Raw genomic sequence first — 25,375 nt, forward strand, 5'->3', positions numbered from 1 at the left:
CAGACCCAGGCCCAGATGAGAGTTGGCATGGTGCAGGGCACAGTATAGCAATAGGGGCTAGGGCATGTATATGTATATATTAGTTCGCATTAGGCACCTGCACACACTGTTACAACCTGCCTCGGTGCTCTGTCAGATGGGTGTGAGGTGCGGGCTGGTCCGGGCTGGACAGGGAGGGAGTGCGGGGGGGATGGGTGAAGTTGGTCTGCCAACCTTCTGCCCTGACCGTCCCTACCTCCGCCACCCCAGGGATTCGATGGGACTGTGTGATGGAATGGCAGGCTCACTGCGGCCACACGACTCGTCCCCCCCCCCCCCCGTCACCTCCCGCCACCGCAGCCAACGGTCGTGCCTCTCCGTGTCCTACCTCCTCTCTCTCCCTCATCAACCACGGCATCAGTTTCACGATTTTTAAAATCACAAGTGAACGTTGCCATCTGGAATTCACCCGGTGGAGGCGGAGAATCACGGAAGCCTGGGGAATACCGGATCAGGCCCGTTAATGATATGCCTGCGGTGTTTACTGTACGTGCGTTCTGGAATGCATTGACGCCGCTGTCAAGGTGACGGGGAATTGCGATTTAGTTGAAACCAGCGCCCGCCACGATTTCGGCTTCGTGCCCAATTCTCCGCCCAATCACAATTTCCGATTCTGGCGTCAGACGATAGAGCATCCTGCCCCATGTTGGTCCTTATTTGCAAGGGTACCAGAGAACAGGAGTATGAAGTCTTGCTAAATTGTGCATGGTTTTGTTGAGTACTGTGCACAGTTTGGGTCTCCTAAGTAAGAATATATTTGACTTGTAAACAGTTCATCAAATATTCACTAGGTTATTCTCTGCAATGAGAGGGCTATCCAAAGTTGAGTAAATTAAGCCAATACTGTCTGAAATATGGAAGAATGAAAGGTGATCTCATTGAAACTTGTCAGCTTCTGAAGAGTTTGGAAGGGTAAATGCTGAGAGTTGTTTCCACTATCTGGAGAGTCTACAGCTACGGAACATACACTCAGGATAAATATGAGATCATTTAAACTTGAGGTGAGGAATTTATTTCCCTCAGAGGGTCGTGAATCTTTAGAATCCTCCACCCCAGGGGGCTGTGGATTGTTACGATCCCATTTGGTGTTACTAATTGACAGGAAAATTCCAGAATGAAACACTGGTTCAAAAGATAATAACTTTTACTTTTTTTTTGAAACTGTGGCGGAACTGAGTCACAGTACTGCTAATTAATTTTCTCAACAAGAAAAAAACATTTACTAAGCATGAAAATGTTGATTATGATACGCTACTCCTTTACTCCCCTCTTAGCTTCACAAATGTGTAGTTGTCAAAGATAACACCCCACTCTGAAACTAAATGGCCAATGCAACTCAACCAATCATCCGTAGATTTCCTCACAATCTCTCCCAGATGATTGTCTCATGAGAGTTTCCAAACTCCACTCCTAAAAGGCATGCTTTCAATCTTCTTTCAAACAAAGCTTTTAATCAGCTGTTTGCATTTTAAGAATCCATTTCAGGTTTTCCAGCTGTCCTTTAAAACAATGATTGGATCCACTTTTTACAAGGAATCCAACTCTAGATTTTCCACCTCTCCTTTCAGACTCTCTTTGTCTTGAATGCTTTGACACCAACTTTGAGATCCATTATCCGATTTCCACAACTATTTCAAATAATGTCTCACAAACTGTAGAAAAAGCTCACAAATCTGATATCTTTCAACCTCTCATGACGCAACTCCTTTTCAGCTTTCTGACTTTACTGAACAGTACACTATTCTGGTTCCCAGTTTCCTCTGTTTCTTTACCTCAATAATTTTTGGAAACTTCTCTTTGTTTCTCTAGTTTCCTTAACTAGCTATTATTTAAGTTCCCAGCATTTGTTTTCTTAACCATTACTCCAAGGTATGGCTTTTCATCGAGCAGAGTTCAGAGAGATTTATAGTCTTCTATAACCTACTGCTACATGAGGGCAGCAGGGTAGCATGGTGGTTAGCATAAATGTTTCACAGCTCCAGGGTCCCAGGTTCGATTCCCGGCTGGGTCACTGTCTGTGTGGAGTCTGCACGTCCTCCCCCTGTGTGCGTGGGTTTCCTCCAGGTGCTCCGGTTTCCTCCCACAGTCCAAAGATGTGCGGGTTAGGTGGATTGGCCATGCTAAATTGCCCGTAGTGTCCTAATAAAAGTAAGGTTAAGGGGGGGGTTGTTGGGTTACGGGTATAGGGTGGATACGTGGGTTTGAGTAGGGTGATCATGGCTCGGCACAACATTGAGGGCCGAAGGGCCTGTTCTGTACTGTTCTATGTTCTATATTCAGCTAAAACTACGCTCAAAAAGCTTTCCCGCGAAAGGTGCCCCAATTGCTATGTAATAACTTCTACTTCTTCACAGCTTGTTTACATTTCACATTGTAACCCCCTCTAAGCTCAATAGAAGGACAGTTTAAGCTGACCAAACCCCCACACATACAAACACCGTTGCCTATCATAAATCTAATTATAAGTTTACCCTCCCTTACACAGGAACACTAAATTGAACCCACTTAAATCTCTACCTTATTTATAATATTAACAATACAAATATAAATCCCTTAAAACTACCTGTTTTACTGACAGAACGTCACTTGTTAACTGTATTTAAAGTTGATATAGATAGATTTTTGGAATTGAGGGTAATTGAGGGATAAGGTGATCAGTCAGATAGTGGAATTGAGGTCAAAGATCAGCCTTATTTCACTGAATGGCAGAGCGGGCTTATGGGGCCATATGGCCTACTCCTGCTCTTATTCCTTTTTTTTAATATGGGTTTGCAGCAAACGTTTTTTATAGCAGTTTAGAAACAGGAGTAGGTCATTCATCCCCACACGCTTCTTCCAGCATTCAGTTAGATCATGACTGCCTTTGATACGATGGAACACAAATCTAACAATTGCATCCACAGCCTTTTGGGGAGGTGAATTCCAGATTTGGACTACCCTATGCATGAGAAAATGGGTTTCTAATTGCATGACTCAGTGGCATATTGAACAGATTGTTCTGGAAATCCCTACAAAGGAGATATTTTCATTACAAGTACTCTATTGAATCCTTTTGATTATTTTAAACACATTAATTAGATCGCAAGTCAGCCTTCTGAACTGAAAGGAAACAAGCCAAATTTATGCAACCTATCTACTTAATTTTAGCAAATAACCAGAAATGTTCAGACCTGGCTGCACCTGTTTATATTTCAGCATTTTGCAGTATTTTGTCTCATAATTTAATCCTTTAAACAATTATTATTTTGATAAATCAGTGTTGTACCCATTCCCCATCCCATATTCCCCCTCCCAGTTTTAGAATTTAGATCCTTCCTGGAGTGCAACGGCCAGAACTTTTTTTTTTTATAAATTTAGATTACCCAATTATTTTTTCTATTAAGGGGCAATTTACAGTGGCCAATCCACCTACTCTGCACATTTTTGGGTTGTGGGGGCGAAACCCACGCAGACACGGGGAGAACGTGCAAACTCCACACAGACAGTGACCCAGAGCCGGGATCGAACCTGGGACCTCAGCGCCGTGAGGCGGTTGTGCTAACCACTAGGCCACCGTGCTGCCCTGAACGGCCAGAACTGATCTCGGAATTCGACATGAGATCTGATCAAAGCCCTATACTCGTGAAATAAAGCGTGACCCCTAATATATTCTAACTTCCTTGTAGTCAAGCCCAACCACCTGGACCGGATGGACTACACCCCAGGGTTCTAAAAGAGAAAGCTGAGGAGTGTGTGGAGGCATTGGTGGTGATCTTTCAGGATCACTGGAGGCAGAAGGGTCCCAGAGGACTGGAAAGTGGCTAATGTAACACTGCGGTTTAAGAAGGGAGGGAGGCAGAAGACAGGAAATTATAGGCCGGTTAGCCTGACTTCGGTTGTTGGTAAGATTTTAGAGTCCATTATTAAAGATGAAATCGCAGAATACTTGGAAGTGAAAGATAAAATAGGATTGAATCAGCGTGGCTTTGTCAAGGGTAGGTCATTTCTGACAAATCAGTCAGAGTTCTGTTAGAGTAACAAGGAAGTTAGACAAAGGAGAACCAGTGGATGTGATTTATTTAGATTTCCAGAAGGCCTTTGACAAGGTGCCGCATAGGAGATTGTTAAATAAGTTAAACACCCATGGTGTTACGGGTAAGATCCTGGATAGAGGATTGGCTGACTGGCAGAAGGCAAAGAGTTGGAATAAAGGGGTCTTTTTCAGGATGGCAGTTGGTGACTAATGGTGTGCCTCAGGGGTTGGTGCTGGGACCACAACTTTTCACAATATACATTAACGATCTGGAAGAAGGAACTGAAGGAGAGTGGGAAGAGAAGCGGCAGATGGAATATAATGTGGAAAAGTGTACGGTTATGCACTTTGGAAGGAGAAATGGAGGCATAGACTATTTTCTAAATGGGGAGATGCTTAGGAAATCAGAAGCACAAAGGGACTTGGGATTCTCTTAAGGTTAACGTACAGGTTCAGTCGGCAGTTAGGAAGCAAATGCAATATTAGCATTCGTGTCAAGAGGGCTAGAAAACAAGACCAGGTATGTACTTCTGAGGCTATATAAGGCTCTGATCAGACCCCATTTGGACTTTTGTGAGCAGTTTTGGGCCCTGTATCTAAGGAAGGATGTACTGGCCTTTGAAAGAGGAGGTTCACAAGAATGATAGCTGGAATGAAGAGCTTGTCTTACGAGGAACGGTTGGGGACTCTGGGTCTGTACTCGTTGGAGTTGAGAAGGATGAGGGCGGGAATCTTATTGAAACTTGCAGGATACTGCGAGGCCTGCACAGAGTGGATATGGAGAGGATGTTTCCACTTGTAGGAAAAACTAGAAGCAGAGGACACAATCTGAGACTAAAGGGACGATCTTTAAAACAGAGATGAGGAGGAATTTCTTCAGCCAGAGTGTGGTGAATCTGTGGAACTCTTTTCTGCAGAAGGCTGTGGAGGCCAAATCACTGAGTGTCTTTAAGACAGAGATAGATAGGTTCTTGATTAATAAGGGGATCAGGGGTTATGGGGAGACGGCAGGAGAATGGGGATGAGAAAAATATCAGCCATGATTGAATGACGGAGCAGACTCGATGGGCCAAGTGGCCTAATTCTACTCCTATGTCTTATGGTCTTTTAGGAATTTTGATGAACAAATGAATTCAAAGCAGTAGACAATTCAACCCCTCATGGCTGCTCTGCCATTTGATAAGATCCTGGGTGATCCGATTGTGGCCTCAATTCTATTTTCCTGTCTACCCCCTTTGCCTCCCTTTTCAATCAAGAATCGGTTGAACTCAGTCTTAAAAATATTCTACTGTTCTCCGGGGAAGAGAATTCTACAGATTAACGACCCTCAGAGAAACAATTCTCTGAATTTCTCAGGAAACACCTTATTTTTAAAATGTGTCCCCTCATTCATGTATTGTGATGAATGTTATCAGTAGCTGCTGTAGCGGTACCTTACCTTTAATGCATTGGCCCTTTAAGACCGGGCTTGGAACCCTGGGGGACTCCGCCTCTGGCTCCGCCCCCAGGAAACGGTATATAAGATGAGGCTCACTCGGCAGCATGTGATGAGCACACTTCTCGGCTGCTGTTCAGTTCTCAGATGATTAAAGCCTTTGAATCACCTATCTTCTCTCCTGTGTCGTGATTGAGGGTATCTCATGTATCTTACACAAGGGAAAACCAACCTCTCAGCATCGACACTGGTAAGACCTTTCAGGATCTTGTATGTTTAAGTAAGATAATCTCTTATTTTTTTAAAATTCCAATGGATACAGACCCAAGCTGTTGAATCTTTCCTCAAAGATAGCTCCTTCATCCTAGGAATCTGTTCAATGAACCTTTGAACTGCTTCCAACTCAATTATATACATTTTCAATAAAGTAGACCAAAACTGTACACCTCATTCTTGATGTCATCTTACCTAAGGCAGCACGGTAGCATGGTGGTTAGCATAAATGCTTCACAGCTCCAGGGTCCCAGGTTCGATTCCCGGCTGGGTCACTGTCTGTGCGGAGTCTGCACGTCCTCCCCGTGTGTGCGTGGGTTTCCTCCGGGTGCTCCGGTTTCCTCCCACAGTCCAAAGATGTGCGGGTTAGGTGGATTGGCCATGCGAAATTGCCCTTAGTGTCCTAAAAAATAAGGTTAATGGGGGGGTTGTTGGGTTACTGATATAGGGTGGATACGTTGGCTTGAGTAGGGTGATCATTGCTCGGCACAACATCGAGGGCCGAAGGGCCTGTTCTGTGCTGTACTGTTCTAAGTTCTAAGCCCTGTACGACGGCAGAGAAATTTCTCTGCTTTTGTATTCCATTAATGTTTTGCAATAATCACCAACATTCCATTTGCCTTCCTAATTACTTGCTTTACCTGCATACTAACGTTTTGTGATTCATGTATCAGGGGACCCAGGTCCCTCTGTATGACAGAGCTCTGTACTCTTCATTTAAATAATTTACTTTTTTTTATTGTTTCAGACAAGTTCATATTTTCCCACATTATACCCCATCTGCCAAACTTTTGCTCAACTTACTTAACCTATCTAAATCCTTTTATAGTCTCTTCATGCCCTTCTCACAGCTTTCTTTCCTGCGTATCCTTTTGGTATCAGCAAATTTAGCGCCCATACATTTGGTCCCTTCCATCCAAGTCATTTATAGAGATTGTAAGTACTCCACTAGTTACAGTTTGCCATTTCTTGAAAGACCCAGGGATGAAGTCCATCAGGTCCTGGAGACTTGACAGCCTTTAATTCTAGTTTTGTTTTGTTTTGATTGCTGTGAACCAGCTTTGTGTACTTGGATGCCCAAGCTTTTGCTTCTCCACAATTTACAGTCTCTTGGTATAAAAAAAAAATCCAAGTTGTCTTTCTTGGATCCAAAGTGGTTGGCCTCACTTCCCCACATCGAATTCCATCTGCAACATTTTACCCTTTCACTTAATTTGTCTATGTAGCATCCTGCTCCCGTCCATGCAACTTGCTATTCCTCCTACCTTAATGCAAGCTGTGATGTTCCTTCACACAACTTACATTTATTAAACACATTTTAACGGAGTAAAATGCCCCAAGATAATTACATGAGCAATATCAAACAAGATTTGACACAGCGATATGAGACATTAGGACCGATTTACCAAAATATGGTCAAAGTGGTTGGTTTTAAGGCGTGTTAAAGGAGGAAAGAGAGAGGGAGAGGTTCAGGGAGGGGATTCCAGAATTTTCTGTCTCGGCAGCTGCAGGAAGACACCAATAGCAGACCTGTTAAGTCATTGATATGTGGTGGAAACAGATAGTATTGATTTAAATGTCAGTTAGATATATTTATTTCTGATAGTATTTTGGAACGCAATGTGTGAGTAATTTAAGAAATGGCATATGGTGAGCGAAGCATTTTTGGTTGGAATCATTCCCAAATTCAACCATTTGGAGGTTTCCTCAATACATGTTTGGGTCTGTTATAGTCAACAATATCATTACCTTTGAAAATATTCCCAATCCTACAGTTACATCTTCATTTTGTGATTAGTAATCAAGATCATTAAAGAAGAAAAGGCAAAATACTACTCATGCTGAAAATCTGAAATATGAGCCAGAAATGCAGAAAATGCACAGCAGGTCAGGTAACATATGTAGAGAGAGACATCTGAATTAATGGGCTAGATTATACGCAGAAGGCGGGCTCTCCACACCCCCAGCCTGAATGTCAGAGGTGGGTCCACTCCTGACTGACGTGTTCATCCCACTTTAAATTTTTGGCTGATGGGCGTTTCATTATAATGAGGCAAGACTTCTGCCCCTCTCCAAGAGAAAGTTTGGCTTCATCAAGCTGACACCAAACAGTGCAGAGGCCACTGCCAGTATTGCACACAAGCCAAGGAGAAGGTGTTCTAGCGATGTGCCCAGACTTCCAAATACGTTTGCAATCGCATCAAGGCCAGGCTTGCAGGACGTGGCAAGGCAATTAGGGGTGCATGTTGAACTGGGCAGCTGGAGGATGACACAGGAAGGGAGAGCTGTGGGGATGGGGGAGATTGCCTTTGATTGGCACTGGCAATCATGAAAGAAGGACCCGGCCCCAGCTCTTTCACTGGCCACTGCCCGCAGAGATAAACCTACTGGCCCACATATTGGGTGCTGGCTTCATCCTGCCATTAAATCTGAGAGTTGGCAGGATGAAGCCTTTAAGTGAGTATTGATTGCTCACTTAAGGACTTCAATTGGGTCATAGGCAGGCAATCCACCCATCGTCTCTCCCGCCTGTGGGTGGCCTATAAATTCCAGCTCAATGGTTAGGAGTAATTACATTGGGTTTAGCGACTTCTGATGAAAGGTCATTGACTTGAAATGTTTTTTTTAGAAAATATTTTATCGAGGCATTTATAATTTTAATATTTGAAACAACAGAGATCCAACACACACACAATAACGTACCCAATTCCCCCCAGCCCGAGACCCTAACTACCCATACATTAAATTTCCTGTCCTTATTTATCACGTCCATGCCTCCCTTCACACCGCCCACTCCTGCTGACGGTCAGTTCTCCTTGAAGAAGACGATGAACGGCTGCCACCTCCGAGCGAACCCCTGTAATGAACCCTTTAAGGCAAACTTAATTTTCTCTAGCCGAAGAAACCTTGCCATATCACTGACCCAAAACCCCAACTTTGGAGGCTCCGAATCCCTCCATCCCAGCAAAATCCGTCTCTGGGCCACCAGGAAGGCAAAGGCCAAAACGTCGGCCTCTCTCCATCCCTGGACTCCAGGATCTTATGACACTCCAAATATTGCCACCTCTGGACTCGGAGTCACCCTCCCTTCCAGGACCTCTGACATGGCATTCGAAAATCCCTGCCAAAATCCCCTCAGCCTCAGACACGCCCAGAACATATGCACATGATTCGCAAGACCTCCCCCACACCGCCCACGTCTGTCCTCCACCTTGTTGCTCGTTCTGGGTGAGTGTGCTTAACACTCAATTTGGCTCTGTTTCGTTACTTAGCTTTGGAGTCGCCAGGTATCGTTAAGATACCGCCACAAGTTTCAAGGTCAAGTTCAAAGCAATAAAACCATACACCAATTAGTAAGTTCAAACAAGACACGTTTATTATATTACAGTAATCTACTAATCATGCATATAAACTATAAGACTAGGCTAATCCTACCACTACTAGGCCAAATACTTATCTGGATAAGGGGACTGCCGTATCAGGGAACAACGGCTTCTAGCTTGGTCCTGGGTCCGTAGGCTTCCAGTGGTTATGGTCTAAAGGGGTCAGGAGTGTCTATTCCCGTAGCGTGCGTTGTGACACTTACTTGTTGGCGGCTGCTTTTCCAGACCTCTCCTCCACAAGGTTATTCTGCTGCAACGGTGTTCTGCTGGGAGGGCTAGCTGGTCAAGGAGAGGCTGGCAGAGAGAGCGAGCTGGGGGTCTCTGTTTTATACTCCTCTCAGGGTCTTGCGCCCACCTGGGCGGACCTTCTATACTCTCGCAATCGATTGGGTCTCTTCCCAATCGATTGATTTGAATTCCCCAATAGCAGGGCAGTTGCTCGATCACTGGGGCGGTTCTTGGGACTTATTGTTTTGGGCTTCTTTGGCGCCGAAAAGCCTGGCCTTCCATTCAATGTATCGATTAGTGTTAACTTGTTCATTTGTGCCTGGGGATCGCCCGGTATCGCCTCATTAATATGCTAACTGTTTTCTTTTCATAGTGCTGTCTGGTTTCTGCAACAGCCAAAACTGGTTTCTGCAGCAGTCCAAATATACAAGCGCTCTGCAAGCTGCTTGTTTTTTACAACATGTCCATTTTCCCTGCATTCCTTGCAATCTTCCATTTTGTGTTTGGGCAGTGGTCACCCCAGGTGGCTACAACCTTCTCGAAAAACCAGCTCATCCGGGCCACAGTCATATGAGCCCTGTGGACCACCTTGAACTGGATCAGGCTAAGCCTGACACACAATGAGGATGCATTGACTCTCCTCAGGGCCTTCTCCCATAATCCGACTTCCAACTCCCATCCCAACTCTTCCTCCCACTTCCTCTACACCTCCCCAATTAGAACTCTTTCCCACTCCATCAGTTCCTTATATATTTCGAGACCCTCCCTTCCCCAACCTCTATTTTTGACCACCTTATGCTGTAGCTCCCTGAGTGGGAGGCGAGGGAAGCCCAGGAGCTGCCACCGGACAAAATTCCGCACTTGCAAGTACCGGAGCCCATTCTCCCCTGGCAATTCAAACTCCTCCTCTAGCTCCTCCAAACTCGGGAAACCTTCCTCGATGAAAAGATCTCCAAATCTCTCGATCCCTGCCCGCTGATACCTCCTAAAGCAGCCATCCAACCCCCCCAGAGTGAACCGGTGATTGTCACAGATCGGTGACCACACCGACACCCCTCCAGCCTCCATTGCCCCCACACTCTCAGGGCTGCCACTACCACTGGCTTTTCTGCCACTACCACTGGGCCTGTGGAGTACCAAGCCAGCAAAAATGGCAGAGGTGCCGTTCACAAAGCCTTCAGACTCGTGCCCTTGCAAGATGTTGCCTCCACTCACTCCCACACCAACCCCTCCCCCACTACCCATTTCCTAACCATCAATATATTCGCCGGCCAGTAATAATTAATAAAGTTCGGAAGGGTCAAGCCCCCTCTCCTCACACCCCCGCTCAAGAAGGACCTTCTTCACCCTCGGGGCTTCCCCGGCCCATATAAAACCCGAGATCACCACATTCATCTTCGTAAAAAATGCCTTAGGGATGAAGATTGGAAGACACTGAAACACGAACGGCAATCTCTGGAGGACTGTCATTTTCACAGTCTGGGGCAGCACGGTGGCGCAGTGGGTTAGCCCTGCAGCCTCACGGCGCCGAGGTCCCAGGTTCGATCCCGGCTCTGGGTCACTGTCTGTGTCGAGTTTGCACATTCTCCCCGTGTTTGCGTGGGTTTCGCCCCCACAGCCCAAAGATGTGCAGGGTAGGTGGATTGGCCATGCTAAATTGCCCCTTAATTGGAAAAATTAATTGGGTACTCTAAATTTAAAAAAAAAAAAAAAAAAAATTTTCACAGTCTGTACCCTCTCCGCCAATGACAGTGGGAGCATGTTCCACCTACGGAGGTCCCCTTTCATTTGCTCAATCGACCTGCCCAAATTTAATTTATGAAGCTGACCCCAGTCGCCTGCCACTTGAATCCCCAGATACCTAAAACTCCCTCCCACCACTTTGAACGGCATCTCCCTCAGTTTCCTCTCCTGCCCCATGCCTGAATTGCAAAAACCTCACTCTTGCCCATAATCAGTTTGTAACCTGAGAACCGGCCAAATTCCTCCAGTATCCCCGCAATTCCTGCAATCCCCCCTCCCTCCCCCCTCCCCCCCCCCCCCAACGGATCTGTTAAATAAAGGAGAAAATCGTCTGCATAGAGCGAGACCCTATGTTCCAACCCCCCTCTCACTATCCCCCACCAAATGTTCAATGCTCGCAGCGCCATTGCCAAAGGCTCTATGGCCAGGACAAACAGTAGTAGGGAGAGCGGACACCCCTGTCTCATCCCCCGACACAGACTAAAATATTCTGATCGAACCCAGTTTGTCCTTACATTCGCCACCGGTGCCTGATATAGCAACCGGACCCAATCGACAAATCCCTGCCCAAACCCAAACCTTCCCACAAATACTTCCACTCCACTTGATCAAAGGCCTTTTCTGCATCCATGGCCGCCACCACCTCAACCTCATGCCCCTCCGTGGGCATCATTATTACATTAAGGAGTGGTTAGCATTGCTGCTGTGGTGAATGTAACTTAGTAATTCACACTGTATTTACCAATACCATTGTAAGCGCAGTAGCGTTATCCGACCACTAGGGGGAGTAGCTCTGGGAATGCTCAGGAGTTTGTGCAGGGCTCCACCCTTGGCTCCGCCCACGACTCCTCCCCCTAGACTGCTGTATAAATACCCTTGTCCAGAGCCAGCTTGCAGTTCACCGAGAGTTCAACGGGTAACAGGCTGGCTCTGTAGTAAGTAGATTAAAACCACTGTTCATATCTTAAAGCACGTGTCTAGTGAATTGATGGTTCCATCAATTTATTCTACTTAAGAACAGTCAGGATCGATCATGGAATCAGCCCTCAAGCCTGGACGCCTGGAACTCGACCCACAGGATGCAGAGGCAAAATAAATCTTCTCCCACTGGCTGCAGTGCTTTAAGGCCTACCTGGCAGAAGCGAGCACAGCCGAAACAACAGAGGAACAGAAGTTAAGCCTACTGTACACGAGGGTGAGCCACAGAATCTCTACGCAACTAAACTCGGCTGGTTCATATACTGCAGCGCTAGCGATACTCGATAAGATGTATGTAAGGCCCATCAACGAAGTTTACGCACGCCATGTGTTCACGACTCGCAGCCAGCGGCCTACTGAATCACTCGCCGAATTTTTAAGAGAGCTCAATAATCTATCAAATGACTAACTATCAAGCGGTTACTGCGGCTGAACATAGAGAACTTGCTGTACGCCATGTTTTTGTAGTGGGCCTCAGGTCTCATTACGTGCGCCAACGACTGCTGGGAAAGGGGGCCCAAGACTTAGAAACAACTGCGGAAATTGCTACCACGATGGAGGTCTCCTTCCGCAGCCTCACCTCGTTCCCCGCGGACCCCGCGACCCAATCATGGGCCCATGACCAGCGACTCCCCCAGGCCTGTGCCACGCGGCCATTTCTGCGGCCAGAATCAGCACCCGCGGCAGCACTGCCCGGCCCGCAACGCGACCTGCAGCAGCTGCGGGCAGAAAGGCCACTATGCGAGAGTGTGCCTCGCAAAAGGGGCCCCAGCTTCCAACTCCCCAGCGGCACGAAGTAATCGCTCCCCACACCCGCGGGGCCCGAAACGCTGCGGCCTATGCCCCGACACCGCCCTCTCCCACCACGTGCGATCCATGGGGGCCGCCATCTTGGCAAACCTCCACCACACGGCCGGCCACATGCGACTCATGGGGGCCGCCATCTTGGACGCCATCTTCCTCGCCGCCCGCCACGTGCAATCCACAGGCCCGACCTGCATCTCCACGCTCGGACAACTCATTGGAAGATTACGACCTCCCCGGGCGCTCGTCACACGGCCCGCAACTTGGCGCAGTCACCCTGGATCAATCACGCCCGTAGCATCTGTGAAATTCGATGGCAGAGGTCCAAATCAACGGGTACAACATGCCATGCCTTTTCGACTCCGGGAGCACTGAGAGCTTCATACACCCAGACCTGGTAAGAATCTGTTCGCTCCCCGTTTTCCCCGTGCGGCAAACTATCTCGCTCACTTCAGGCTCCCATTCTGTCCAGATCCAGGGGCGCACCGCCGCGACACTCACAATCCGAGGCGCTAGCTACTCAAAATTTCAACTCTATGTTTTGCCCGACCTCTGCGCGCCACTCTTATTAGGCCTAGATTTTCAGTGTAACCTTAAGAGCCTCACCCTCAGCTTCTGCGGGCCCCTGCCCCCACTCACTATCTGCAGCCTCGCTACGCTGTGAATCTCCCCCCCTCTCTTCGCCAATCTCACAAAGGACCGTAAAACATTAGCCACTTGTAGCAGGCGATACAGCCTGCAGGTTAGGGTATTTATCAGATCGGAGGTCCGAAGGCTTCTCAGTGAGGGGATTATAGAGGCCAGCAGCAGTCCCTGGAGAGCTCAGGTGGTGGTCGTTAAGACCGGGGAAAATTCCGCATGGTTGTCGACTATAGTCAGACCATAAATAGATTTACGCTCCTCGACACGTATCCCCTCCCCAGGATTGCAGACATGGTAAATCAGATCGCCCAGTATCGGCTCTTTTCCACGGTGGATCTGAAGTCTGCATATCACCAGCTCCCAATCCGCCCGGAAGACAGCCACTACATGGCATTCGAGGACGATGGCCGCCTCTTCCATTTCCTCCGGGTCCCCTTCGGCGTCACTAATGGGGTCTCGGTGTTCCAACGAGCAACGGACCGAATGGTGGACCAGTACGGGCTGCGGGCCACGTTTCTGTACTTGGACAATGTCACCATCTGCGGCTATGACCAGCAGGAACACGACGCCAACCTCTACCGTTTTCTCCAGACGGCACAGAAATTAAACCTCACCTACAACAAGGAGAAATGCGTTTTCCGCACAAACAGACTGGCCATCCTCGGCTACGTCGTGGAAAACGGAGTCCTGGGCCCAGACCCGGACCGTATGCGCCCCCTCTTAGAAATCCCCCTCCCTCATTGTCCCAGGGCCCTCAAACGGTGCCTGGGGTTCTTTTCATATTATGCCCAGTGGGTCCCTCAATATGCGGACAAAGCCCTCCTACTCTTTAAGGCCACACGATTTCCCCTGTCAGCTGAGGCACGCCAGGCCTTCAACTGCATCAAGGAGGACATCGCCAAAGCAGCCATGAGGGCAGTGGATGAATCCACTCCATTCCAGGTTGAGAGCGACGCCTCAGAGGTAGCTCTAACAGCCACATTAAATCAGGCAGGGAGGCCAGTCGCATTTTTCTCCCGTACCCTCTCCGCTTGAGAACTCCGACACTCCTCAGTCGAGAAAGAAGCACAAGCCATTGTGGAGGCTATTCGTTACTGGAGGCACTACCTCGCAGGTAGGAGGTTCACCCTCATCACCGACCAAAGATCGGTTGCCTTTATGTTTGATAACTCGCAAAGGGGCAAATAAAAAATGATAAAATTCTTCGGTGGAGGATCGAACTCTCCACCTACAGCTACAATATTAAGTATCGACCCAGGAAGCTCAACGAGCCTCCGGATGCCCTATCCTGCGGGACATGCGCCAGCGCGCAGATTGACCGATTGAAAGTCATCCACAATTACCTCTGCCACCCGGGGGTCACCCGGCTCGCCCACTACATTAGAGCCCAAAACATGCCTTTCTCCAACGAGGTGGTATAAGCGGTCACCAGGGACTGCCCGATCTGTGCGGAGTGCAAACTGCACTTCTATAGACCAGACAGGGCCCACCTGGTCAAGGCTTCTAGGCCCTTTGAACGCCTTGCGATTGATTTCAAAGGGCCACTCCCCTCAACTAACAAGAACGTTTACTTTCTAAATGTCATAGATGAGTTCTCCCGTTTCCCATTTGCTATCCCGTGCCCCGACATGACCTCCCACACAGTCATTAGGGCCCTGCATAGCATCTTCACCCTGTTTGGTTTCCCCAGCTACGTGAACAGCGACCGGGGTTCGTCCTTCATGAGCGACGAGCTGCGTCAGTACCTGCTCGACAAGGGCATTGCCTCGAGCAGGACTACCAGCTACAACCCCAGGGGGAACGGGCAGGTGGAGAGGGAGAACGCGACGGTCTGGAAGACCGTCCTACTGACCCTCCGGTCTAGAAAGCTCCAAGTCTCCCAGTGGCAGGAAGTCCTCCCAGACGCGCTCCACGCTATTAGGTCCCTCCTATGCACAGCGACCAATCAGACCCCTCACGAGAGGCTCTTCATTTTTTCCAGGGGCACTACCACGGGGGTCTCACTTCCGGCATGGCTGAGGACACCGGGCCCGGTACTCCTGAGGAAACACGTCAGGGCACACAAAACCGACCCCCTTGTTGAGAAGGTGCGCCTGCTCCACTCCAACCCCTAGTACGCCTTCGTCGAGTTCCCTGACTGCAGTCAGGACACAGTATCCCTCCGGGATCTGGCACCCGCCGGATCCAGCGCCCCCTCTACCTCCATGGAAGGACCCCTCACCCTACACCCCATGCTGCCGCCCCCTCGCGCTCCCGAGCCCACAAGCTCACTCCGCCAGTTCCGTGCACCCGCGCCGGCCAGCCCCCAGCGCCCCCAGTCCCCGGTCGAACCAGAAGAGTATGAAGCTCGGACACAACCCTCCCTGGAGTCCGCCATCGTACCCCAGCACACAACACCCATCCAGCCACCGCAAGAGGCTGCAACCCCAGTGCTCCGCAGATCACAGCGGACAGTTCGACCACCGGACAGACTTACTTTGTAGACCACCACCCCCGCCGGACTTGATTTTTTTTGCAGGGGGTGAATGCGGTGAATGTAACAGTAATTCACACTGTATTTACCAATACAATTGTAAGCTCAGTAGTGTTATCCGACCACTAGGGGGAGTAGCTCTGGGAATGCTCAGGAGTTTGTACAGGGCTCCACCCTTGGCTCCGCCCATGACTCCTCCCCCTAGACTGCTGTATAAATACCCTTTTCCAGAGCCAGCCTGCAGTTCACCGAGAGTTCAACGGGTAACAGGCTGGCTCTGTAGTAAGTAGATTAAACCCACTGTTCACATCTTAAAGCACGTGTCTAGTGAATTGATGGTTCCATCAGCTGCCTACGGCGCTGAGGACCTGGGTTCGAATCCCGGCCCTGGGTCATTGTCTGTGTGGAGTATGCACATTCTCCCCGTGTCTGTGTGGGTTTCGCCCTCACAACCCAAAGATGTGCATGGTAGCTGGATTGGCCACGTTAAATTGCCCCTTAATTGGAAAAAATAATTGGGTACCGTAGTTTCCGGACTATAAGCCGCTACTTCTTTCCCACGTTTTGAACCTCCCGGCTTATACAACGACGTGGCTTATTTATGGATTTTTCCCGCTTTCACTAAACCAATGAAATTGCGTAACGGGTCAAGGTAAAACAATGTAACTTTTTAGTTTACTGTTTAGATTAAATCGAGCGCGCTCAAACATCCCATCATTCTGATTACGGTAGTCATTTTGTCACCCTCATCATGGCAAAGACACGGAGAAATGCATATGATGCAGCTTTCAAGTTGAAGGCGATCGATCTGGCTGTTGGAAAAGGAAATAGAGCTGCTGCACTAGAGCTTGGTCTTAATGAGTCGATGATAAGACGTTGGAAACAGCAGCGTGAGGAATTGACTCAGTGCAAAAAGACAACTAAAGCTTTCAGAGGGAAGAAAAGCAGATGGCCCGAACTAGAAAATGAGCTCGAAGACTGGGTCAACATGCAGAGAGCAGACGGCCGAGGTGTTTCAACTGTACAGATCCGACTGAAAGCCAAAACATTCGCCACCGCAATGAAGTTTGAGAATTTTAGAGGTGGACCATCGTGGTGTCTCAGATTTATGAGACGTAAAGGCCTGTCCATCAGGGTACGGACGAGTTTGTGTCAGCAGCTCCCTCCCGACTACGAGGAAAAAATTTCAAACTTCCGCAAATTCATTGATGCAAAGATAGCGGAGCATTCCATTGGCCCGCACAATATCATAAATATGGATGAGGTTCCTCTGACATTTGACCTGCCTCTCACTCGGACTGTCAACAGGAAAGGTGAATCATTCGTCATGCTGAAAACAACTGGGCATGAAAAAACGCACTTCACCTGTGTTCTGAGTTGCTCGGCATCGGGAGAAAAGCTTCCACCGATGGTGATTTTTAAACGCACGACGATACCAAAAGAAAAATTCCCTACAGGAATTGTTGTGAAAGTCAACAAGAAAGGATGGATGACGGAAAGCCTAATGCATGAATGGCATATGGAGTGCTACGGCAAGCGACCGGGAGGATTCTTTCACAGGAACAAGGCATTGCTCGTTTTGGACAGCATGAGGGCCCACATAACAGATTCTGTGAAAGAAGCCATCAAGAGGACAAACTCAATTCCAGCTGTGATTCCTGGGGGCACAACAAAGTATTTACAGCCACTCGACATCTGTTTAAATCGTGCATTTAAGGTGGCGCTTCGTGTTCAGTGGGAGGCTTGGATGACAAGTGGGGAGAAATCCTTCACTAAAACGGGCCGCATGCGAAGAGCAACTTATGGTCAAGTCTGCCAGTGGGTCCTGACAGCGTGGAGCATTGTTAAAAAATCCACTATCATCAACGGGTTTCGAAAAGCTGGATTGCTGCGTGTTGAAGAGGGCAGCATGAGGGAAATTTGCCTCCGGATGAAAGTGATGAGAGCGACAATGAAAACAATCCAACATCGGATGAAGCAATTCTGAGGCTATTCAACTCTGACACTGAAGGAGATGACTTCAGTGGTTTCAGTGCACAAGAGGAGGATAGTGACTGTGATCACCTGGGTTGGTGATATCTTGATTACGATCAGTAATAAAAGACTTCTTTTTACACATGATTTATTTATTTTTAATGTTTCAAACTGATGATTCTATGTTAATCTTAAGAGCTTAATCGGATTGATTTCGCTCCACAGTGACCAATGACTTTCTTGGTAGGCTATTCTTTACCGCTAATTTTTTATTTTTGTTACAAGCTGTATTTCGTTAAAGCCTGTGTAAAGCTCATTTGTTTCAATGTACCGGTAAGCACCTGCGGCTTATATACGTGTGCGGCTTATTTATGTTCAAAATAAAAAAAAAAATTCAAAATCAGTGGGTGCGGCTTATAGTCAGGTGCGCTTTATAGTCCGGAAATTACGGTACTCTAAATTTAAAAAACATTTTTTTTTAAATTAAAAATTATTACATTAAGGAGCCGCCTAATGTTGGACGTCAGTTGTCGTTCCTTCACAAATCCTGTCTGGTCCTCCCCTATTAACGCTGGAACTCTATACGTGTGCTCAAGATCTTTGCCAGCAATTTTGCATCCACATTTAGCAAGGAGATTGGCCTATACGACCCGCTGCTCCTTATCCCGCTTCAAAATAAGGGAAATCGATGCCTGCGATAACGTTGGGGGGAGAACTCCCAGCTCCTTCGACTTATTAAAAACCTTTACCAGAAATTGCCCCAACAGCCCGGAAAGCTTTTTATAGAACTCGACCGGGTATCCGACTGGCCCCGGGGCTTTGCCCGATTGCATCGCCCACAATCCGTCTATAAACTCCCCAAGCCCAATTGGGGCTCCCAAATCCTCCACCAACTCCTCATCTATCCTCGGGAGCTCCAGCCTCCCCAGGAATCGCTTCATCCCCTCCTCCCCGGCTGCGGTTTCCGATTTATACAATTTACTGTAAAACTCCCGAATCACATCATTCACCCCCGCTGGATCCAGAACCAGCTTACTCCCTGTATCCCTCACTTTCCCAATCTCTCTCGCCGTCTCCTGTTTCCTCAGCTGGTGCACCAGCATACTGCTGGCTTTTTCCCCATATTCATACGTCGCCCCCTTTACCCTCCTCAGCTGTCCCTCCGCCTTACCTGTGGACAGGAGCCCAAATTCTAGCTGCAGTCTCTAACGTTCCTTCAAAAGCCCATCATCCGGATACTCTGTATACTTCCTGTCCACCTGTAAAATTTCACCTACCAACCTATCCAACTCGGCCCGCTCAGCTTTCTCCTTATGGGCCCGAATTGAGATGAATTCTCCTCTAATAATCACCTTCAGTGCCTCCCAAACCACCCCTCCGAAACCTCACCTGTGTCACTTATCCTTGTATATCCCTGAATGGCCTCCCTCACCCGCTCACACACCTCCTCTGCTAACAGCCCCACAACTAACCTCCACTGCGGGCGCTGGACCTTTTCTTTGCTACTTGCAAGTCCACCCAGTGCGGGGCATGATCTGACACCACTATTGCTGAATATTCAGCATCTCCCACCTCAGACAGCAGAACATAGAACATAGAACATAGAACGATACAGCGCAGTACAGGCCCTTCGGCCCTCGATGTTGCACCGACATGGAAAAAATCTAAAGGCCATCTAACCTACACTATGCCCTTATCATCCATATGCTTATCCAATAAATTTTTAAATGCCCTCAATGTTGGCATGTTCACTACTGTTGCAGGTAGGGCATTCCACGGCCTCACCACTCTTTGCGTAAAAAACCCACCTCTGACCTCTGTCCTATATCTATTACCCCTCAATTTAAGGCTATGTCCCCTCGTGCTAGCCACCTCCATCCGCGGGAGAAGGCTCTCGCTGTCCACCCTATCTAACCCTCTGATCATTTTGTATGCCTCTATTAAGTCACCTCTTAACCTTCTTCTCTCTAACGAAAACAACCTCAAGTCCATCAGCCTTTCCTCATAAGATTTTCCCTCCATACCAGGCAACATCCTGGTAAATCTCCTCTGCACCCGTTCCAAAGCTTCCACGTCCTTCCTATAATGAGGCGACCAGAACTGTACGCAATACTCCAAATGCGGCCGTACTAGAGTTTTGTACAACTGCAACATGACCTCATGGCTCCGGAACTCAATCCCTCTACCAATAAAGGCCAACACACCATAGGCCTTCTTCACAACCCTATCAACCTGGGTGGCAACTTTCAGGGATCTATGTACATGGACACCGAGATCCCTCTGCTCATCCACACTACCAAGAATTTTACCATTAGCCAAATATTCCGCATTTCTATTATTCTTTCCAAAGTGAATCACCTCACACTTCTCCACATTAAACTCCATTTGCCACCTCTCAGCCCAGCTCTGCAGCTTATCTATGTCCCTCTGTAACCTGCAACATCCTTCCGCACTGTCTACAACTCCACCGACTTTAGTGTCATCTGCAAATTTACTCACCCATCCTTCTGCGCCCTCCTCTAGGTCATTTATAAAAATGACAAACAGCAACGGCCCCAGAACAGATCCTTGTGGTACGCCACTCGTAACTGAACTCCATTCTGAACATTTCCCATCAACTACCACTCTCTGTCTTCTTTCAACTAGCCAATTTCTGATCCACATCTCTAAATCACCCTCAATCCCCAGCCTCCGTATTTTCTGCAATAGACGACCGTGGGGAACCTTATCAAACGCTTTACTGAAATCCATATACACCACATCAACTGCTCTACCCTCGTCTACCTGTTCAGTCACCTTCTCAAAGAACTCGATAAGGTTTGTGAGGCATGACCTACCCTTCACAAAACCATGCTGACTGTCCCTAATCATATTATTCCTATCTAGATGATTATAAATCGTATCTTTTATAATCCTCTCCAAGACTTTACCCACCACAGACGTTAGGTCTTATCGATAACAAAAAAGTAAATCCGGGAATACACCTTATGCACATGGGAGTTAAACAAAAACTCCTTACTCCTTGGCCTCCCAGATCTCCACGGATCGATCCCCCCATGTGCTCCATGAACCCCTGGAGTTCCTTCGCCATAGCTGATACCTTCCCAGACTTAGACCTCGACCGGTCCAATCTTGGATCCAGGGTTGTATTGAAATCTCCCCCCATAATCAGTCGATATGAATTTAGGTTCGGGATCTTCCGCAATACCCGTCTAACAAACTCAACGTCATGCCAGTTCGGGGCATATATATTTCCCAATACCACGGCCATTCCCTCCAGCTTCCCACTAACCATAACGTATCTACCCCCTGGGCCCGCTTCTATATTCCCCACCTCGAAGGCCCCTGCTTATTAATGAAGATCGCCAACCCCTCGTTTTAAAGTCCAGCCCAGAATGGAACACCTGTCTAACCCATCCCTTCCTTAACCTAATCTGATCCCCCAATTTCAAATGTGTCTCCAGCAACACGGCCACGTCCGCTTTCAGTTGCCTCCCATCTGCCCCCCCCCCACATTGATCTTCAGCTCACCCCCCACTTTGCTTCCGTGAACTAGCCCGCCCAGCTAGCCTGGCAGCCCCCACCCATGGCACCTAGCATCCCCCCCCCCATTGATTCCCCTCCCCCTGCTCTTAATGCAAACAGTCAAAAAAAAAGACAAGAAGTAAAAGCAAAAAATAATCCTTCCCACGGTCCGAACACACAGACCAACCCCTCATCCCTTAACAAAGAACTGTAAACCAGCCTAATCCCAAACAACAGAAAAACGGAAAATAAAACTAAAGAAAACGAAACAACAGAAACCCAAAGTTTTACACAGTACAATACATGCTCCTCCTGCTCCTGCCAGTCCATTCTCCTTCATAAATGCTGCTGCCTCCTCTGCCGAGCCAAAGTACAGCTCCCGGCCCCCACAGGTCACCCATAGGCGAGCCGGGTGCAGTAGACCAAACTTAACACCCTTCTTGTACATGGCCGACTTGACCTTATTGAAGTTCGCTCTCCTCTTTGTGAGCTCTGTCCCCAGGTTCTGGTACATCCGAATCTCGATGCCTTCTCGGGTGCATCGCCTCGTCACCTCATGATACGTTCCTTATCCAGGAACCGATGCAATCGTACCACCATTGCCCTTGGCGGCTCACCCCCCTGGGGCTTGCGCACGAGAGCCCTGTCCACCCAATCCACCTCCAATGGCCGGTAAAACGCACCTTCCCCAAGCACCTTCTCCAGCATCTTCCCAACATACGCACCCACATTTGATCCTTCAATTCTCTCCGGCAAGCCCACAACCTGGATGTTCTGCCTACGAGAAAGGTTCTCCACTTTTTCTAGCAGTCGCTTCTGCTGGTCTCACATCAGTCCCATCTCCGCTGCAATCAAGGTGCACTGTTCCCGCGCCAGCTCCTCCAACCTCTGGATCGCCTGTCCCTGGGCTGCCAGTTTCGTCTCCATGCGATCAGCCATCTCCTTGACCGAGTCCACGTCCCAGGACAGGTCCTCTATACTTTCCTTTTTTTGCCTATAAATTTTGAGTACCCAATTATTTGTTTTCCAATTAAGGGGCAATCCACCTAACTTGCACATCTTTGGGTTGTGGGGGTGAAACCCACGCAGACATGGGGAGAATGTGCAAACTCCACACGGACAGTGACCCAAGGCCGGGATTCAAATCCGGGTCCTCAGTGCCGCAGTCCCAGTGCTAACCACTGCACCACACGCCACCCTTTCCAAACTTTCCTTCCATTGTTAGGTGAACTTCTCATTCAGGAAGCTCACAAACTGATACATCGACCACTGAGCCGGCAAGGCCGGACCTTGCCCATCCGCCATCTCCGCATGCGTTGTCCGCTCCTCACTCGCCTCAACCAACTGGTTCGCTTTTTCCTGGCACTTCTGGGCTGCAACTCCATAAACTAGGGGTCACTCTCATCTGCTCTCACTTCTGCAACTTTTTCCTCCAAAATTCCTGCTACAAACCGGTGTAAAGGCCACAAAAAGACCACCATGAGCGGGAGCTACCAAATATCCGACCACTCACTCCGCCACCGGAACAACTTGAAATGTTAACTCATTAAAGAAGCATATTGATTCCTGACCATTGTTCCTTAAATTTATCCATGTTTTTATTTTCAGGAGCTGGCGTGGATGGTGTGGAGGAAATCAAGCGTCAGCCCTTCTTTGTAAACATAGACTGGAATGTAAGTGCCCTATATGTTTTAATGAAATTCTCACAAAACCACTTCATTCCAGAAGGTATAGGTTGGAATATGAAAGACCCATCTATTCATTTCTCCAGTACCTCTCCAGTTCATGGATCTGATGTTTTCCTGTAAAAGGTCACAAAAGACCATAGCCTGGTGAAATTCTCTTTGTTTGAGGAGTACTCGCTGATTTCCATAGAAAAGTGTGTCAGCAATCTTGTAAGGATCTCTTCAGAACAATCTTAATTTATTCCATGGGAGGTGAGCATTGCTGGCAAGGCCAACATTTGCTGCCTATCCCGATTTGCTCTCGAGTGGATGATGGTGAGCTGTCATTTTAAACCACTGCAGTCCAACTGGTGCAGATGCACCCAAATCCCTGGCGAGAAGGATTCAGACAGTGACAGTGAAAGAAGCATGACATAATTTAAGGCCAAGATGCTGTGTGGCTTGGAGGGGACCTTGCAGGGAGTGATATTTTCATGTCTTCTGTCCTTCCCCTTCAACATGTTAGAGATATGGGTTTGGGTTTGGAAAGTATTGACTGACAGAAGAGGCTTGGTGAGTTGCATCCAGACAAGTGGAGAGCATTCTCTCAAACTCCTATTTGTACCTTATAGAGCTGACTAGCTTTGGGGAGTCATGTGGCAAGTTACTCAAAAATTCTCAGTATCTGACCTCTCATAGCTACATATTTGTATGGCTGGTTCAGTCAACCTGGTTACTGGAACTCCAGGGTGCTGATGGAGACATGCTCAGTGATATTGATACTGTTGAATATCATGGGGAAATGGTTAGACTCTCTGTCGGAGATGACCATTGCCTGGCACTTGTGCAGCACAAATGTTAATTACCACTTATCAACCCATGTTGTGAATGTTGTTCAGGTCTTGTTGCATATGGACACAAGCTATTTCAGTAACTCAGGAGGTTGGATGAAGGAATTAATGGAGCAAGATAGGTAATGGCGTACATCTTTTATTCATGCTGCTTTGTGGTTATGAAAACAGGGAAGTTGAAAATAGTCACTTTGTCCATTTTTCATCAAACGATAAGCACAAGAGACTAACTGCCAGTTAACAATTACAAGTGTTATTAACACAGGTATTTCTCATGGGAAATAAAGAACTCCTGGTCTTCACACAGTTTCATCAGCCACTCAGTGAAGACAAACCCAGGAGGTTGCCTCAGATCGAGATCATGTTATGAATTTTTTAAAATTAGAATTATACTTTTGACTGTAGATTATCCGCATAAAACCAGATTCTATGCAAGATTTCCCTGCTCCCTAACAGCACTGTCGGTGTACCTACAGCACATGGACTACAGCGGTTCAAGAAGGCAGCTCATCACTAACTTCTTAAGGGCAATTGGGGAAGGGCAACAAATGGCCTAGCCAGTGAAGCCCACATCCCACAAAAATGAATAAATAAATAAAAAATTACTGAGTGATCATTTTGATCCTTAGATATTTAGTCACCCAACTACACCACAACAAAATGCAACATGTAAGGTAGACGTGAGTGATAGGATTGATTACAGTTATTTTCTTAAGTCAAGTACAACACCTGAGGTTTTTTTCTCATATACTGAGGCTTTTACCTCCAGTAAATCACCACTGCTGTGGCTGCTCTTGAAGACTCTTTGCCAGTTTAACCATTGCTACCGACACATTTCTTATTGACTCTGGAATGCACTTAGAAGGCAGGTGCATCTAGCAGCTGACTGCAGTGAGGGCCCTATCTGTATCTTAAATAAGCTTCTTGAAGTAGAAATATCGAGCGGGATTTACCGACTGTTCATGGGAAATTCCGGTCCCATGTCGGCGCATGGGTGACATGGCAGTGAGGGGTGCTGTCAATGGGAAATTCCATTGACAATAGCAGAACCAGTAGATCCTGTTAGCGGGCCACCTCCCCTGCTGACAAACACATGGCAGGGTGGTCGGTAAATCCCACCCATCATTCATTAACACCGCTATTTTAATAGCAATTAGGGAAGAGGGTGTGTTTGATTGGCAAGTGAGTACTGTCAGGTTGCTAACTAATATTTTGACTACGGAGAGTAATCTAAAATTTCAGAAATTTACCACTTAGGGCGAGTAATTTTCATTTTCTTTAAATGCAATCTCAACGACGCAGTGTTGTGACTTGAGTGCAAAACTTAATGATTTACTCTACTAGCAACATG

At 47.7% G+C, this 25,375-nt stretch overlaps 1 protein-coding gene across 3 annotated transcripts in view; it reads left to right on the forward strand.

The window, feature by feature from the left end:
- The window catches only part of LOC119966427 (ribosomal protein S6 kinase 2 alpha-like), a 491,201-nt gene that overhangs the window by 345,887 nt on the left and 119,939 nt on the right, over nt 1-25,375 (forward strand). For all 3 annotated transcript variants that reach the window (XM_038798070.1, XM_038798079.1, XM_038798087.1), the window contains one exon: nt 23,118-23,182. In XM_038798070.1, coding sequence (XP_038653998.1) covers nt 23,118-23,182 — 65 coding nt within the window. The remainder of the gene's footprint in view (nt 1-23,117; nt 23,183-25,375) is intronic.

The sequence above is a fragment of the Scyliorhinus canicula genome, chromosome 1 (genome assembly GCF_902713615.1).
Source record: "Scyliorhinus canicula chromosome 1, sScyCan1.1, whole genome shotgun sequence".
NCBI classification, from domain to species: domain Eukaryota; kingdom Metazoa; phylum Chordata; class Chondrichthyes; order Carcharhiniformes; family Scyliorhinidae; genus Scyliorhinus; species Scyliorhinus canicula.